The sequence below is a fragment of the Carettochelys insculpta genome, chromosome 7, assembly GCF_033958435.1.
Source record: "Carettochelys insculpta isolate YL-2023 chromosome 7, ASM3395843v1, whole genome shotgun sequence".
NCBI classification, from domain to species: Eukaryota; Metazoa; Chordata; order Testudines; family Carettochelyidae; genus Carettochelys; species Carettochelys insculpta.
In genome coordinates this window covers 16631286-16649189 of record NC_134143.1, presented here as the reverse complement: position 1 = coordinate 16649189, position 17904 = coordinate 16631286, and the positions used below count along the sequence as shown (strand labels likewise).

Genomic DNA, 17904 nt, shown 5'->3' with positions numbered 1-17904 from the left:
ACCATTTCATGAATAACTAAGATGACATCAGCCATCGCAGCAGTCCATCCTGCATCCTTCCCTAAGTTTACTTACTTTATTTTCTTCCAATTCCAGTTTGTTTGTTTAAAAAAAGGAAATAAGCTAAGACCTGTGCTTTCGTGTCAACGTCTCCAGTGATAAGAATTTCTGAAGAAATCATACATAGGCACAACTGTCTGTAGTGCACTTGGGTTAGTTTCATCTCTCCTTGACAGAGCAGCAATTCCTTATGAGGAAAATTCAGGACTAGTGTAAAGAGACACATACTGGACGTGCTCCTATGCATACAGAATGTAAGAGCTGGCTCTCCAAAAGAACTACCTCATCTAGATCCCAGTCCTGGAGGGTTTCAACTGGAAATTTGGAGCAGTCAAGGGCATTAGCCTTTTGTTTGGATTCTTTGTCAGGGCGGCTGACATGGAACAGCCCTCCAAGCTCTTCATCTGCATCATCCTCTTCATCGGCATCCTCCACCACTAAACAAAAATGTCATTGGTAAAATTAGCAGCAGCAAATTATATGCATCTCTCTCTTGTGCCTTACATCTTTAGATGCCTGATGTAGTTTGACAAAAGAGAAATCAAATTATAGATGTGGTTTATGCACAAATGTACTAGTAAGGAGACTAGTATTCCAACTTGGATGAAGAAATTATTAAAAAATAAATTGATTGAGTCTCTTATAGAGCAAGCAACTGAATTATTCTGCATTATGACCAGAGAGCTAATTAGCTGCGATATGACTATGGGAAATATGTACTCCTCATGTACAATTTCACTTATTTTAAAGGAAAATATCCGGTGTTTTTTGGATGATTAGATTTAACTGAAAAATCTGTTTTTTGATTAAGCAACTGTGACATGTTTGTTCAACATCTCATGTACAAACTGTTCGGCACAAAATGAAAAAACAAAAGCCATTTTATGGGGAAAAGATTTTCTATTTCTCCAGACACAAATCCCATCCTCTTTGTATCAGACTGCAAACTGCTAACACTGGGATTTGTGAATTTACTGGTAACTTCTTAGGGCATGAACTCACAGTAACTTCAACAGGAGTTGTACATATTGAGGGGCCCGTCTCTCACTTGGAAATGTATCAGTTTATGAGTTAAACAGGATACGTACATCATGTGAATGGCAGCTTTATCTTCCCCCTAAATCAAGTGCCTTATTCTTGACAAATTACCATCGTTATTTTAAAAAAACACTTTACAAAAGCCATCATCGAGTTAACTTAATTCATAATCTGAATGAACACTTCCTCATCTTTCAAGGAAGAGTCGTTCAGTTTCAGACAAAATTCTTGAAGACAGCCAAAAATCTCCCCTGCCCAGGCAGATCATAAATAACCAGTTGCCAAAATAGGTGGTATCTGCACAGCATCTACTAGATTTTTTTTAAGATGACCCTAACTGTTTTGGGAAAATGCTATATACCAAAAATATCAACAGGACCTCGACATTCTTTGTGCCAGCTGGGGAAAATATTGCTCTACTTCAAAAACAAATGGCCTAACAAACGTTTAATAAACCTCAGGATAAATACAATTAACGTCGTGATCAAACTACCCGAAGATAAGTTTTATTATTAAGACAAGTATCGGAGGGCTAGCCATGTTAGTCTGCATCCACAAAAACAACAAGAAGTCCTGCAGCACCTTAGAGATTAACAGATTTACTGGCACACAGACATTCATAGGCAACTCATCAGATGCATTGGAGAAATGCATTAAGACAAAATTCTCTTTCTCAGAGGAATATAGGAAAATTAAATGTAAAATCCTGTTACCAATATGGAGAATTAAATCTATTCCTTCTTCAAGCACTCGTGGAAGAATAGAGTCCAAAGGCTATTGCTAATTTGTAAACATATTATTAAAAGTTTTTTTTACAGAAATCAGATTAGTAACGTCATGATGTTGGAGAGAGAAACTTAATATTTACCTGTTCCATAAACAAGTTTGCGAAGGTTGGGAGCTGACTGCTGTTGCCTCAGAAAAGCCTCGGCTGCCTTTTGAGTAAGGTCCTCCTTCCACTTAAGTGCACCTGAAAGGGGGAGGGGAAGAACTTTGTAAATTCCTTCCTACACTCGCAACCTATAACAATAAAGGAACCATCAGCACTAGTGAAAATTTTAACAAGGAGCCAGTTACAATAGACTTAAAACTAGTAGCCAAAATCAATATTTTAGCTTGGGTTTGTGACAAAGATATATAGTCGGCTCTAATTTTTCATCCTGGATTGTAACCAGCTCCTGTGATTTAATTGGTTTTATAGTGAGATGGTTTCCAACTTTGGAAGGAATAAAGGACAAAAAAGAAAGATTCAGATGAGAACCTGCAGACTAGACTATTCATTTTAATCATAAATTCACTACTGACATTGGTTTACATTTGTTAATAAAATAATCAACAACAGGTGGTTTACTTTTCCAAATGCAGTACAGAAGTTTCACTTCTTTGAAAACTTGTCATGGTAAAAACAACAATTTTCTGTGTGTTAAGGGTAGGGGTCTGCAACCTGCAGCTCCACACCTCCATGTGGCTCTTTAAGCACTTCTTTGTGGCTCCCAATGCCATAACTGCAAAGTGTAAAAAATCCCTCCTGATTATTTTCAATGAACTGTGAATGTCTAAAAGCCCAACAATGAGCAACTCATGCCTACATAGCAACTGATACGTGATCTTGAAACATTGGATAACTCCCCCTTTAACGTGCAGTGGATTGTGGGATGTCATACTGTATCTGTGTTTTGATCATGTTGCTAATAAAGTCTTGATTTTGAAAAGGAAAAGGAAGCTTGGGGCACTCCTGGTATGAAGGGCAACATGCATTTTAAGAAAAAACTGAAATTAAACATTAACTAAAATTGTCTTAATTAATGTGGGTTCAGGAGTGAAAGTCAGGAAGACAGAGGTACAAACACATGTAAAGTGTAAGGAAGCAGCATATGTAAAACGTTTGTGAACATCCTGCAGTAAACTTGTATTGCATTACAAATCATTGTGTGCGCACTGTTCTTAAAATAGGGGTTACAAAATGTATGGTTTGACTTTATTAAGGACTGTCTTGTATTCACATGCATTGTACCTCTTGAATTAATGTGGGGGGTTTTTTTTGTTTTTTATTTTTTAACTGAATTCAGAGAAAAATGGGTCGTCTTGCTATTTTCGTTACCAATCCCTGGTTTAGGGCCTTTGTACAGAGAGGGCTACGTAAACTAGGTATTGTCAACTTTACTGTCAGGAAAATGGAGTGCTACACAGAGAATCAAGGCTTACAAAGGAAAACAACCCAGGATCTCCAAGGTGCAGTTTCCTGCACTAGCTAGTGGACAACACTGCTTCCCAAAAGGAAAAAGAAACACTGCCTCCCAGCAATGAACAGTATAAATGCACAATAAAGGAAAATCAGAAATTTCACATTTACCTGCTGTGTCTGAGGAAAAGTCATTTTCTTCTCCATACTCCTCTTCTTCCTTCAGCAGATTTTCAACATCACCATCCTCCTCTTCAACACCATCTACATTCTTCTCAGAAGCACTCTGAATCCCCTTCCTATCTGACCCTTCAACTTCCGAGTCCGAGTCACTCGATTCTTCCTCTTCCAGGGAAGATCCTTCAGCCTCAGATTCAGATGTTTCATCAGCTGTGCAGTTTCCAGAATCTGTAGCAGAAACCACTTTTTTACCCGAACTGCCATCTAGGTTATGATTCTCTCTTTGTCTTTTGTACTCCCTGCCTGTTTCACAGTGTGTGAATTTACTTATTCTTCTGTTAGAAGATTCAGAATCACAGTATGAACTTTCGTTTTCATCACTCTCTTCTTCATCTTCATCATCTTCTGCCTCTTTTTTGCTTCCATCAAGGCCAGTTTCTCCTTCTTCCCCTGAACTTAATTCAAGATCATCATCACTATCAGCAAATGCAGGCAGCTCCACTGCCATTTCTTCATTTGTCTCCTCTCTTTTCAGCTGCTTGGCACTCCTGAGACCTAGCTCTTCTCCTGGTACCTCGCCACTTTCTTCTTCGTCACCATCACCACCATCACTCTCTTCTGTCTCGTCGTCAGACATTTCTTCGCCTTGGCCATCCTCTTCGTCAGTTGCTCCATCATCATCTTCTCCTTCAAACAGTGCTTTCCGACGTACTCTTCCAGTCTTCACATCAATTTGTTTCTCTTCTTTTGGCATCACAGATCTGTTTTCCCAATGGAAAACAAGATCAAAAAAATTCAATTTGTTTTAAAAACAAACAGTATTTGTTTACAATATCAAACAACACACATTTTGGTGGTGTGATCCTAACAGCAAAATTATGGCTACCTGTGCCATTAAAACCAATTAGCCGTAGTCCTGCTTTTGAGGTCAGACCACCAACACATTCTTTATTTAACTGATGTCAAGAAATCTCTTAGTTCAAAGAGCATCACCGTGAAAATGTCACAACTAAATTAGTGATTCTTCACTACTGTCCGCTAGTTTAAGCTCAGTGCTTGCACTAGGTTGATTATTTTTTCTCCTGAATATTATGACTGCCATTCTTCAAAGACTCTCTCAAAAACCAAAAGCGAATCCTGCTGCTACACCAATGAATTATTTTTAAAAGAAATTATGAAGGAAAAATTGACAGTGTTCAGTGCGGAAGTAGTCTCATCCTTTCTGACTTGGGAATAAGTACTTTATGTGGAGCAATAAACAAGAAAACTAATGTTGTATGCATACTGTTGTTGCTATGTCTGTCCCGGGATACCAGACAAAACAGGGTCAGTGAGGCAATAACTTTGATTGGATCAACATCTATTGGTGAGAGACAGAGAAACGCATTCAAGCTTAAGCCAGATCTACATTACACTTTACTCTTGGAAGAATTTTACACAAAATATTAAATTCTGTGCAAAATACATATTTAAATTCTGCATTTGTCACAACACACACAATATAATCATGCCCCATTTCAATTATTTTGGCTTTTTTTTTTTTTTTTTTTCAAAATATCTGTCAAGCATGTCTAACAATACAGACAAAAAAAAACAATCAGGAAGTTTCCCGCGGCTGGGGCTCCACCGTCAGCCCCTCAAAAAGGAAGCATTTTGGTGGAAATCAAATTCTTTGTGAAAAAATAAAATTCTTCAGGGAAATTTGCAAATTCTGCATTGAGTGGCAGGCACAGAATTCCAACAGGTGTAATGCTCACTTCTGTGTAATTATGTCACTCGGGGGGGTGAAAAATCCATAACACTGCATGACGGTTATACCAACCTTAACACACACACAGACAGCAGAGGTGGAATAACTAAGCCATCCACAGCGCTCTCCCCCACTGTCTTATAGTGTCTTCAGCAAAGGGCTATATCAGTGCAGCTGCACCAATGCAGCACTTATGCTAGACTTGCCCTCATATAGAGCTGGTCTAATTTTGTCACTCAAAGGTGGGGATTTTTTGCACCCCTGAGCAAGTTTTACCAAACCTGTAGTGTAGACCAAGGCTCAGAGAGCCACAGCTAAAGACCAGATGGAACAGATTATTTAGCATAAGTAGGTAACATATTTAATGGGACCATACAAGGTCAAGAGTCCTGTAAACACCACTATAAGCTATAGCAAGAAAAGTGGAGGGACCTACTGGGCAAAGGGAGGAAGTAGCAGGTTACCGAGTGTTGTAAGAAGCCCTGAAAATTCATGATGCCATGGATTCAATCCATGAGTTTTAAGGTCTAGCAAGACATTGAAAATCCAACTCGCCATAAAAGCAAGCTCCCCACAGACCAGGACAAAGTGGGACACCAAATCCAGCCAGAACAACAGATGCAAAAGTTGCAATTATATCTCCTCTGCTACAATGATCAACCCCCTGCCCCTCTTCCGCCCCTGCCCATTCCACAACACAGTCAAACTCTTTCTTTACATTTGCCATGCAAGCAAGCCATGCCCCTTTAAAGACAGCACACAAACAGCTATTAACTGAAGTGCAGCCTGTGTTATGCCTCTTCTAGTTTGCGGAAGAATTGTTCTGTCTGCAACTGCATGGTAAAAATTCAAAACTTACTCCTGGTTTTCCAACTCTTCGGAACCTAATGGTTTGGAGTCCATGAAAAGAGACACTTTGCTTGAAGCCATCTTAACATCAATGGTAGAATGTGTGGAGATGAGGCTCTGGACTAGTTCATGATTTGGTCTCACTTCTTCCTGACAAACCAAATGATTTAATAGATTAATTATGCAAATGGTGCTGCACAGTCAACAAACTGTTAAAACTGTATTGAAAAAAGGCAACAGTAAGAGTGAATACTAAATCATACAATTAAAGAGATGGGCTCCTTACCAAAACATATATCACATATTTAATAATTTATTTCATGGACCATAATGTTTGAAGTGGTCTGAGTACAAGACAGAGAAGATGTTCAAGCTATGGCTCAGAGACCAATTTCCTCTAAGCCCTTGGATGAGATACAAACCTTTTCCCTCAGTTTCCCAATCTGCAAAACGAGACTAAGGACATAGGCCTTGCTCTCAGGAACTGCGTGATTCTTAGCTCATGTTTATAAACTGACAAGGAGTAAGCTATGTATCTATTAAGTATTCCCTGAGCTGTTTTCCACAGCTTTTCAGAGCATGCAAAATTGCGGAAAGACAAACAAAAAACATTCTCACTTTATTGTAGGTAGAAAGGTCATTAAATATGATTTTAAGGATAAGGATATGTTTGCACGTCACCTGGGCTGATGAAGTTTCTTTAACAAACAAACAAACAAAAAAAAAATCTAAACTAAAACTACATACTGTTCCCAAACACTCTTACTTTGCTTCTTTAGGCAGACACACTAATAGAGCACTCAAAGCAACAGAATTTACCCTCACCTCTTCATCTTGATGAGCATGACTTCCACCAAGGTCAATATAAACAGCATCTTTGTCATACACTACACCTCCCACACCTGACAGTGGAGCATAAATCAGTTTCTCCTTCTCATTTAAGGAACGTTTCTTCTGCTGTTCAGGAAGTGCACAGGGGTCTGGCAGGAAACTGACATCGCTCACAGTAAAGTCCCCTACCCCTAGGGTGGAAAGACAAGGAAGAAAAGAACTTGGACAAAGCTCTGATTTAAAAATAAAAATGTACAATTCACCACAAGGAGACTCTACTGTGGCATGCAGTCACTCAACATCAATGGGACACTGCACAGATAAACTATATACAATACTTTGAAGATTTACCACTAAGCCTGGAATACATTCTACAACTTCAGCTAGTGGACTACAAGTTATTGGCAAGTCACTCTTAAATACAAATTTATCTTCATTAGTAATATGTCATTGTTAAAAAATGAAAATTGCTAAGTCACTGTTAATCAGTATTCATTTATTACACAACTTAATACTCTTCATTTTAAATAAGCTTAACTTCACTACTTTATTTACTTATTGCATTTCAATCATCCTACAAAGGGTAACTATATTGGTCAATTTCAGTTTCTGGTTTTCAGATGCTAACATAGTGTCATTGTGTTTGGATTCAGTATTGTAAGAAGATTTCTCAAAATTACAAGTTTTGCAAAATGTTAATATATTAACTACAACTATTTTTTAAAAATCTGTTTTTCACTTGTGCAAAATCTACATGACAGTAGGGTAGTCTTTTACATATGTAAACCACCCCTATAACAACAACAATATTATAATATGCAAATTGGCAAAATAATAAGACTTTAAGAGATTGAGTATACTACCTGGCATGTGAATTTGGCTTCTGTTCTTTAGGTATGCCCCTCTTAAGTAGCCATAAAGTGACACCTTCCTGTCACATTTTGGATTGACTCGAATATCTTCAGGATTTGTCAAGTCTTCCATTCTAGGAAATAGTAGAACTGATATTAACAATATAGTCTTGCAACTATCAACTTCCACGAAGAAAGTACAAAAGCAACTTTTTGTATTTGCTACATTGAACTTTAGACTTTTTTCTTAGGGCACAAAGTGAAAACAGATGAGTCAGTTTCATTTTTCCTTAGTCATTTTCTAGCCAATTTCACTTTTCGCTTAACCTTGTACATGAGAGCTTGACACCTAAAACTGGAACTGGAAGATTAGAGAACATTTCTTTTTCTTTTCCACCCAATGTCCTCTGTGCACTTCAGAGAACTCTATACATCATTTTTCCAAGTACTGCTTCAAACACATCATTTGAGCTCTGCCCCAGTATTTAAAAGTAAAAAAATAAAAGGTCTTCTCTTACTTCTTCACTCACTTGCAAGAAAAATAACCAATGAGTTTGTAGGACTGTTTTGCCCTTCATTTGCAAATGAGCATGACTTTGAAAGTATTAAGGGAGTTTTATTCATTTCTGTTAATCTCTTTGAAGAGTAAGCTACATCTAGCTCCTCTGAAAGTTCTGTTTTCAGAACTCACAAGCTCCCCATCCCACTGTTGATAGACAGCTTCATTATTTCAGTGAAGCCTAGCTGTTTGAGATCATGGACGCCGAAGAGACTCACAGGTGGCTCAAGCCAATACCATGGAAAGCTTTGAAATTCCAGATAATGATGTTGAAGTACACCCTGTATTCAATGAGGAGCCATTCCAGTGATTAGAGATCAAAGTGATACCTTCACTATCTGCTTTTGGGATGCTGCACCATCAGGCAAGTTCAATACAATCAAGCAACAATTATTTAAAGTGTTTTATGGACAGTGTACAAATATCCTGTAACATTCTAAAGACACATTTAGCGTCTCATCTTCCAAGTTTGGGGGCAGATGGGGGGAGGGGAAGAAAAAAAAATAAAATGTACACTGAAGTCACCAGGCCAAGTTTTCCATTTTATTGGGCTCAGCTCCACTGAAGTCATGTTGCAAAATCAGTGGGAATGCACTCATTCATCGCAACAAACACCATGTACCAAATGCCACAGTAATGGATAATTACATAGAATTTTAGCTAAAAACAGGTCACTTGCATGCCCAAGAGTTACATAACTGTGGCAATAAAATGCTTTTTTTTCCCCCCCCAGAAGTGTACAGGAACAGAATTACACTGTTCCTCCTTACTGACATGAGTGGAGTTGAGTGGCTGAATTACAGGCATAGAATTGAACATACACATCTTACACCACTGATTTTCCTCATTCATGTCAATAAAAAATAAACTTAGCTATTATCAAATCTCTGTCTGGCTCTGTTACATTCTTTATAAACAAAAGAGGAGAATGGAAGTGAAGAGGACAAAGGGAATTGAGGAAAAAAGAAAAACCACATACCTGTCTGCTAGGACATAGGGGTGAGATGTCTGCCACGTAAGTGGACGGAATTTCATAACAGAGATAAAACGTCCCAGATTATGAATTTCCTGCTTCTGGTACTCTCCATGTACCATCCCAGAAAGATAAAACAGCTTAGCACCCTAAATTAAACAAATTTACATTAAAACTTGAACAAAACTTACCCCAGTTTAATCCCTATCATTAAAACTAAAGCAAGAGACTATATGTAAGACGTTACAATTGCCTGCAATAGACTTATGCTAATATCTTAATTATCTCCCCTCCATCAAAGCAAAGTATTATCCTCAACAATCTGGCACCCAGTCTAACACCTGCAACAAAGATTTACTTCTGAATCTGTCAAAAGGCAGATGTACATTTCACAGAAACCATAAGGGTTGTTTTGCTTTGTTAACAGCATGCACAACAAAAATATAGGAGTTACACACTAGCATTGCTAGATAATACATAAAACTTTGCAAACACAATCTGACTGGCTTTTATGAATTAAGGATTTGATCCTGCAATCCCCTACCCATTTGTCTGAATGACTATTGGGCTCTGGTGCTGTCACACATCTACCATGTTGTGGGAGAGATCAAATGCAGAAATCCATTTACAAGAGAAAAGAACAATTGTATGATCTGAGCCTCACTGCTAAATGCTACACTAGCACAGTTTGCTGTTCACAATGTTACTGAAAGACCATGCAAATGCGGAGCATTGATGTATTATTTTTCCAGCCCTCAATCAATTTCTGCTGTTCAAACAATTTATGAAAAATAACTGTTTGGTGTTATACCTGATATACTTCTGTCCAAAATCTGTGTTTTAATCTTTTCTTGGTCTTCTTTAATTGTTTATTGTTTTTGAAGGAATCCAGGTGGGTAAGGACACCCATGATTTTGGGAAAGCCATGAACTTGGCAGATGTTCAAGAATTCAAAGGTTTCCATTTCAAACCCAAAGCTGGCATCAATGAGCATCAGAACCTGAAAGTGAATGAAAGCAATTTACTCTGGTGCTACTGAGATGACCTCAGCAGTATCTAAAACTAATTTAATAGACATGCTTTTAAACAGCATCCTTTTCTTCATCTGGTTTGTGTTCACCTTGATAACATTTTAATCTCAGGGAGCCAAAGAATCTCCCAAAAGGTTTCACACAACCTCCTTGAGTAGCAAATTGTGGCCTTTTAATTACAAGTTATATCTTAAGCCCGTCTTACGTTAAAAAGATTAAGAAATCAAATCCCCCCTACCAAGCTTTTATAAATTTTCCTTTATTTTGCTTCCCTCTTTCCAGAAAAATTATAGGACCAAAAAAAAAAAAAACCCCACCAGCAGACAAAAGATTCCAAAGTCTCACTCTGCCCAGCACAACAGCCTCCTTCCCTTCTTCCCCACCCACTGCAAAAATGTAAAAGCCCAGCAACTGCTGAACACAAAAGAACAGATCCTGACATATGTATTTAATTAAAATAGCCTCTGCTTCCTTGAACAACAATGACACCAAGGAATAAAATTAATACTAAACAGGAGTAAGAATATCGGAATCTGACCCCCCCTTAACTGACAAACTGTTAAATATGCAAGATTGAGCTTTTATCAATATTTTCAGGAATGTCTGATTAAATTAGTAAAGATAAAGGTCTTGATTGTTTTGGGTGTCTGACAAACATAACAAAAGATTAGGCTACTTCAAGACACTACTACTTTAATGCCTTGAGGGACTAGGACATCTAAGATCATAAACAGGTCTTTGGTACAAATGAGATAAACAAACTTCCTTCATATGTTGCAATTACTGCTGCGTGTCACTGAGATGATGATAATGGAGCAGAACACTGACACAGGATAATTGTCTCCTGTAGTCAAATTTACTTGAGACAAAGCCAATTAGGTCCTCAGCAACAAGCAGACTATACGATGCTAAAGAAATAAGGACTTATGGCTCCGTCAATAATTAAGTCACCTTAAACTTGCGACACTCAAATCTGTACAGTGCTTCAAACCACAACACACATGAATAACTTCAGGCATAGATCATACCTATCATTTATGTTTTTAATGCACCTCCTTGTCTCAAGGAACATGAGTACAGCAGAAGACTATCAAAATCAGATGGCCAATATCAGCTGAAAATAACCCCACAATCAACTATGAGTGAAAATATACTTTCTATACACCCCCACCCTTAGGCAGAAAATCTGAGTAGACAAATTGGTTGTGTACTATGTCCTGAAGAGCAGTAATACTCAGATTTGTTGGAACCAAAAGTGAAGGTAAATTACAGAATTGAGTTTCTGATCTGCAAACACCTGAGTGCAGCACTCAGACCTTCATATTCAAGGTTCATCAAGAGCTAGAATGCATCAGATGAACCCATGAGAAATAGCCTGTTTCCAATCTACACATTGGTAAAGAGTCTGATCATTGAAGATTTTTTTTCCTTCTGTTAGAATTGTCTGAGGGAGTCAAACATGAGAACAAGGGTGATCAAGTGGATTCAGTGCACTTAGGCTTTCAGAAAGATTTCTGGTGCCTCGCCAAAGACTCTTAAGCCAGCTAAGACGATAGGATGGTCCCCTCCTGGATCAGTAAAAGATAGGCTATCAAGGACAGAAATAAATGGGTCAGTTTTCAGAAGGCAGAGAAAAATAGTGGTGTCCCCTGCGGGTCTGCACTGGGACAAGGTCCATTCAACACATTCATAAATGTTAAAAAAAAAAAAAAAAGAGGTAAATAGTGAGGTAGCAAAACACAGATGAAATTCAGTGTTGAAAAATGCGAAGTCATGCATGTTGAAAAACAATCTTAACTACATATACAAAATAGTGGAGTCTAAATTAGATGGTACCACTAAAGAAAGAGATCTTGGAGTCATTGTGGGTAGTTCTCTGAAAACATCTGCTCAATATGGAGTTACTTTTGGTTCCAACAAAGCTAGCAAAATGCTAGGAACCATTAAGAAAGGCATATATGAGATAAAATGTCATATTCCCTCTCTCATTAATCCACTACATACCCATATGTTGAATACGCATACAGATCTGGCCGGCTGATCTCAAAACATTTTTTGTAGAATTGGAAAATGTAAAGAGAGGGGCAACAAATATTACTGGAGCATGGAATAGTTTCCATATAAGGAGAAATTAAAAAGAACTTCACACAATGCAGTAGGTCTGAGTAACTCTTTACCAGGAGATGTTATGAAGGCCAAAACTAGAACAGGATTAGAAAAGAACTAAGTAAATTCATGGCAGACAGGTCCATCAATGGCTGTTAGCCAGGACAGGCAGGCTGCAACATCATGACTGTCCTTAGCCTCTGTTTACCAGAAACAGAGTGGATGAAATGGGATGGATCACTTGATTCATTCATTCCTTCTGAAGCACCTGGCGTTGGCAACTGCTGGAAAAGAGGACATGGAGCTAAATGGGCCATTGGCCTGACCCACTAGTGCTATTCTTTTATTTTAACAAAACATTGCACATGTCAAACAGGCTGACCTGGAATTTGGTTCCGTTCTGGTTTGTAACAGATTTTTTAATTAAGGTCTAGAAGTTGTATGGGCTACATAGGGTCACACAGAAGTTCAAAGGCAGTTTTCCTCTTGGTACATCTGGTGAAATCCCAATAGCTGCACCCAAAAATTAGACCTTTCAGGGAATCATCCTGCGCCCACTGAAGTCAAAAGGAGGTTTACAAGTGACTGCAATGGGAGAAAGGATCAGGCCACTAATCTGCAGGTATGATCTTAGAAGGGTATTACTTCCACTAACAGTATCTGTGTTTTGTACAAAACTCTGACTTACCAAATCTGCTACTTTAGCCAGATCAATCATTGTATTAATGTCACATCCACATTCAATAATGGTTAGCCTGCGCCTTTTGCCTGTGAAGAAAATGTAAAAGTGAATCCAACCATTTTTTCGTAATGTCAGTGGTCTCAGTCACTTAGTCACTTCTGGTACAACACTGTGTGGACAGCTGACTTCCCTAGTTAGCCATGCTAAGCTGCTGAAATGTTACTCAGAGATATTTTTTATTAGGGATCAAATTAAGCAACACTACCTTTGATAGATTATTTAGTTCCCTATTTTCCCCTATAAAAAATACCAAACGTAAGTACATACTGAGTCACAGAATTTTATGGTCCTGTTGCCTAGGTGTAAATGACTGTTCCAGGATTATAAATTGATCTCACAGGACAGAGAGGTATGGAACTGGATGAGTCAACACTTTCTTTTGAGTTTAAACTTCAACTCCAAATTCTAGGTGGTGCTGGAAGCACCCTGATTCTTCTGGTTGGCAGATACTCCCCATTTTATAAGATCTTGTTTTTCAGTTGCTTGTAATTTTGCCAAATTTTAACCACTTGAGCTGCAATTTCACATGCTTATTCAAGGTCATTCAGAAATGTAACTCATAATGACAATCACGGGGCCAGGAAAAGAGTGAGCATGTCTCTCTGCCCTGGTGACTAAAGCATTCAGTTGGGATTGAGGAGATTCAAGTTCTAGTCCCTGTTCTAATGAATAATTATATATTTAAAAAAAAAAAAAAAAAAAGGTGAAACAGCATCATTGGGAGAGGTGAGACACACTTGCCCAGAATATTCTATAACTCAGTTCAAACATTCATGAAAATTAAATATGACCAGGACCGAGGGTGACACTTGTCATCTGGCTCAGATGAGGTTGAAAGGCTCAATCGTAATAGTCTGTTGCATAATCATATACTATTTCCCCTCCCACCCACAGGCTTCCTGTCTCACTTGGTGCACACACCATCCTTGTTCTAGGGATGCAGCAGGACTGAGTAGTGAAGACAGTTTTCCAGGGGGACCTATTTTTCAGGCAGCAGAAGGTGGATCGGAAAAATAAACAAACCCACACTAAAGGCAATAGGCTTAACTTTAGTATTTTATATGATCAAAGCCCAAAGTACTTAAAAACTAAACTACCCAAATTTCAAATTCAGCAATCAAAAATCAAACACTTTAGACCTTCATTTCTGTACCTCAGGTGATAACTCCTTTTCCCCTAACCTCTAAGGCTGTTGTAAAAAGATTTAATTGATATTTGTGAAGCTTTCAGAAACTATAGTGATGAGTGCTATGGAAAAGTCCATGGAAAAATTAATGGTTCTTTCTTCAGAGCAGGGTTTGAATAGTTATGAAGTAAATAAAGCCTAGGACCATATACTGCACAAAATACTGATTAGCTGATTATGCATCATCCAGCCTGTGTACTACATGAAACAGAAAAATGAGTATATGGACATATAATTAAAGATTGTTTCAAACTGACAGCTTCCTTAGACTATTTTATCGACATATGCTGCTTGCTTGTAACACCATTAATATGGGAGTCAGCCAAGTCACCCCTCTGTTTCACACTGTTTATCCAAATCCAACACGTGTATCAAACAACATTTTGTTTTTTATATTTTTTTGCTCTCACCTGACACGATTGTTATGGGACCTCGTATTTCAATCAGTTTTTGCCTCGTGAAGTTCCTAATTAGACATTTTATTAAAGTGCTCTTCCCAACTTTTGGGGGGCCAACCACCACCACTACCACAGGAGGAGGCTCTAAAGGAGTTCGGTCAACCACAGGAATGTGATGTTTTTTCGTCTTCAAATCTTGAGTCCTATTTATGATAAAAATTAATGAAAAACATTTAATAATTACCAAAAAGCAAGAGTTATTTCAGAGACTCATTCATTTGGGTTGTAATCATTAAGGATTCAGTTATCCACCTAGAAATGCACAACACCCATCAATTAAGGAGCTAACCAAATTTTCCCATAATGCAGACTTCCACAGCCAGTGCAGCATAATGGACCCATTTAGAACAATGAAAAAGTATGTGTTTATATGGTTAGCTGTATGAGCACGTCAAAGTATACTGCACAAAACACAGTTCTATCAGCACCTAAAATGAGTTTACTTGGGGAAACCACCACCAAAAAAAATAACAAAAACAAACCCACAAGCCCAAAGGTTCCATACCTGTGAAAGGTTCTGGCCATCCGCACAGCAGACTGGACCGCAAAGGCCTTTGGGTTTCTCTTCCGAGCATCCTCATCCTCTCCAAGTCCTAGATCATTCAGATGACGTTTCCTTTTTTTGTCAGCCTTTGGCCCACTGTGCTTCTTATGATGCTTCTTCCTGTCCTTTTCTTCCATCTTCTTTTTTTTAGGGATCACCTGTCACCACTGTCAAGTGGATTGCTTTTGCCAAGGACACAGAACATAGCAGTTATAGGGAGAAACACTTATTGCAAAACATATGCCAAAAAAAGAATGAGCATTATTTAAATACCTGTTTTCCACCTTAAACAGAATAGGTGGAATTTTCCTCCTGGAGGATCATGCTTATCTGAGAAAAATGAAAATCAGGACAGTTCTAACTGGTGGCATTTCCACTTGAATATTGTGTTGGTAATTGTGAAAACTGCCTTCCTTGCCATCCAACAGGAAGGCCTTGATCATGAGAGGCTTATCTGCTTCACAAAGATCTAAGCACCGGGGGACTGTGGGATTGCCCAGCATTTGTTTATCACTACACAGACTGTGACAGTAGCTTTATTTAAGAGTCAGTTGCAATTCATGAATTTAATTGGGACTAGGAAAAGTAATATCTAACTGGTAAGCCTTACTCTATACAGATGAGGCTTACCAGTTATGGTTAACCAGTGGGGGTTGGAGCAGCCCTCTACCCACTGCAGGCAAGGGTTGCTCCAAGCCTTCCAGCACATCTGGAGCAACCTCTGTAAGGCCCAGCAGAAGCAAACCCCATCTGCAGAGGTCCCTGCTGTGCCATGGGCCAGGGCTCTCCAGCTCAGCAGGCGCATCCTGCTGGACTGGAGCAGCTTCCTGACCCCTTCCCCTCCACTTCTCCCCCCATTTAATTGTTTAACCAATACAGTGAACGAAATGGGATTTTTCATCCCTAATTGGGAAAGGATTATTTGAGTAGTTCTATGGAAGAAGAGGGAGAGTCATACAATAACTGAAGGTAGAAATCAATGAATGGGAGACCAGCCAGGAAGTGGGAAGACCCAAGGCATCAGGCAATGGCTGGCATAATTTGGTATGAGAAACAGGCTTAGTTCTTGGACTAAGTGATGTTGGATAAACATTTCAGATCTTCCAAATGCAGTTCAAGGGATAAAGTATTTTCAGCTGGAAAAGCTCAGTTACAGAACCTTTCATTAAGCTGACCCTATCCAAGGCTGTATTCAGGACTAAATGCAAGCCCTGCCTTGTTAATAAGTCTTCCCCGAGAAACAGCATTCTACCAAACAACTAAGATGACTGAGAAACAAAAAGCAAATAATCAAAACACATATACATAAAGCAAGAAGACTTGCCTATTAAGGACAGTCTTTAGCTACCACAAAAATATATATGTTTAAAAAAAATTACATATTTCATTACATATTCTGATTCCTACTCTGTGTTTTAGCCACAAGATCATCAGTGCCCTATAGTCAGCATGGATTCCAAAGTGTATCAGGAACAGATAGTTCTTTTAACAGCTTCAACTCCCTAGATAAAATAGAAAGTTTGCAATCACTGGACTGCCTTAAATGTAGGTAAACAGCCACAGCGGCTATCAATGGGAGCCCTCGATGACAAGGCCCAGCCCCGGCCTTAGGGCAAAGAGAGCAAGGCGATTGCCTTAAGCCCCATACTAAGTGACTATAACACCCAATGCCCAGACCCTGCAAACTCTCCAGCCAGGCCTCACAAGGCACCACATGGGCACCGAGGTTCGCTGAGCTCATTGCAGAAGTGGGCTACCACGGGGAAGCCCCATGCAGAATTAAATCAGGGGGCTGGACACGTTCACGCAGCATCTGCAGCGGGATCCTGGCACAGCAGGTGGGGGGGGGGGGGGGGGAGCGGCTAGCCAGGGCTAACAACGAAGGAGCGGACGCCTTAGCCTCCGCACCGGGGCTGTGCTCTCAGCGCCCTGGAGCCATCGACACGCGGCCGAGAGCTCCCCTGACCCTCCCCAGCGGCCCGCCCAGCCCGACTGGAGACAGGCTTCTTCGCGCACCGGGCGGGGGCAGGGGAGGGCAGTTTCACCCCAAATTCGCCGCCTCCCCTCGCTGGGACCCCCGGGAGCACGAGTCGGCCTCGAACACAGCGCGGCTGCCCCACCCTCGGGGGAAGGGGTCGTCCCCCCTCCAACTACCCCCCGCCCAGCACGAAGCAGCTCAGCGACCGCAGACCCCAGTCCCACCTATCCCCACCGCACCAGCGCCTCCAGCCCCGCATGGGCGCAGCGACCGGAAGTGCGTCGCACTCAATTGCTCCCGTCCAGAAACAGCGGCCTGGTTATGACTGTGACACACGCGGGTTACGGCTGGGACACACTCCAGGCAGCGGCAGGAGGGTGGATGAGACACACGGGGGAGCCCGAGGGCGGTTCTGTGACACACCCCATAGCAGGGAACGGTTGCGGCACTGACACGCGCGGGACGAAACGGAGGGAGGGCCGGTTCAGACTGTGCCACACGCGGGCCGGGGGGACGGTTATGGACGTGACACCAGCCAGGCACAGCGCGCCGGGAGACACCCGAGGCGACGCTGCCCCCTCCCGCT

General features: G+C 40.1%; 1 protein-coding gene across 7 annotated transcripts in view; it reads right to left on the bottom strand.

Annotated features, from left to right (window-relative positions):
* BMS1 (BMS1 ribosome biogenesis factor) overlaps window positions 1–17625 on the bottom strand; it is a 35643-nt gene extending 18018 nt beyond the window's left edge. Inside the window, exons 1-14 of one of the 7 annotated variants that reach the window (XM_074999422.1) lie at window positions 17543–17625; window positions 16720–16842; window positions 15614–15670; window positions 15302–15522; window positions 14749–14939; window positions 13099–13178; window positions 10085–10273; window positions 9280–9422; window positions 7754–7875; window positions 6885–7081; window positions 6070–6209; window positions 3452–4221; window positions 1967–2068; window positions 343–497 (exon numbers count right to left, since the gene is read on the bottom strand). In XM_074999422.1, the coding sequence (XP_074855523.1) occupies window positions 343–497; window positions 1967–2068; window positions 3452–4221; window positions 6070–6209; window positions 6885–7081; window positions 7754–7875; window positions 9280–9422; window positions 10085–10273; window positions 13099–13178; window positions 14749–14939; window positions 15302–15477 (2265 nt within the window). In that variant the 5' untranslated portion in view covers window positions 15478–15522; window positions 15614–15670; window positions 16720–16842; window positions 17543–17625. Of the gene's footprint in view, window positions 1–342; window positions 498–1966; window positions 2069–3451; window positions 4222–6069; window positions 6210–6884; window positions 7082–7753; window positions 7876–9279; window positions 9423–10084; window positions 10274–13098; window positions 13179–14748; window positions 14940–15301; window positions 15523–15613; window positions 15671–16719; window positions 16843–17542 lie in introns of those variants that run through there. The other 6 variants (XM_074999420.1, XM_074999418.1, XM_074999419.1 and 3 more) reach the window with 6 other exon arrangements.
* Window positions 17626–17904: the final 279 nt, after the last annotated feature.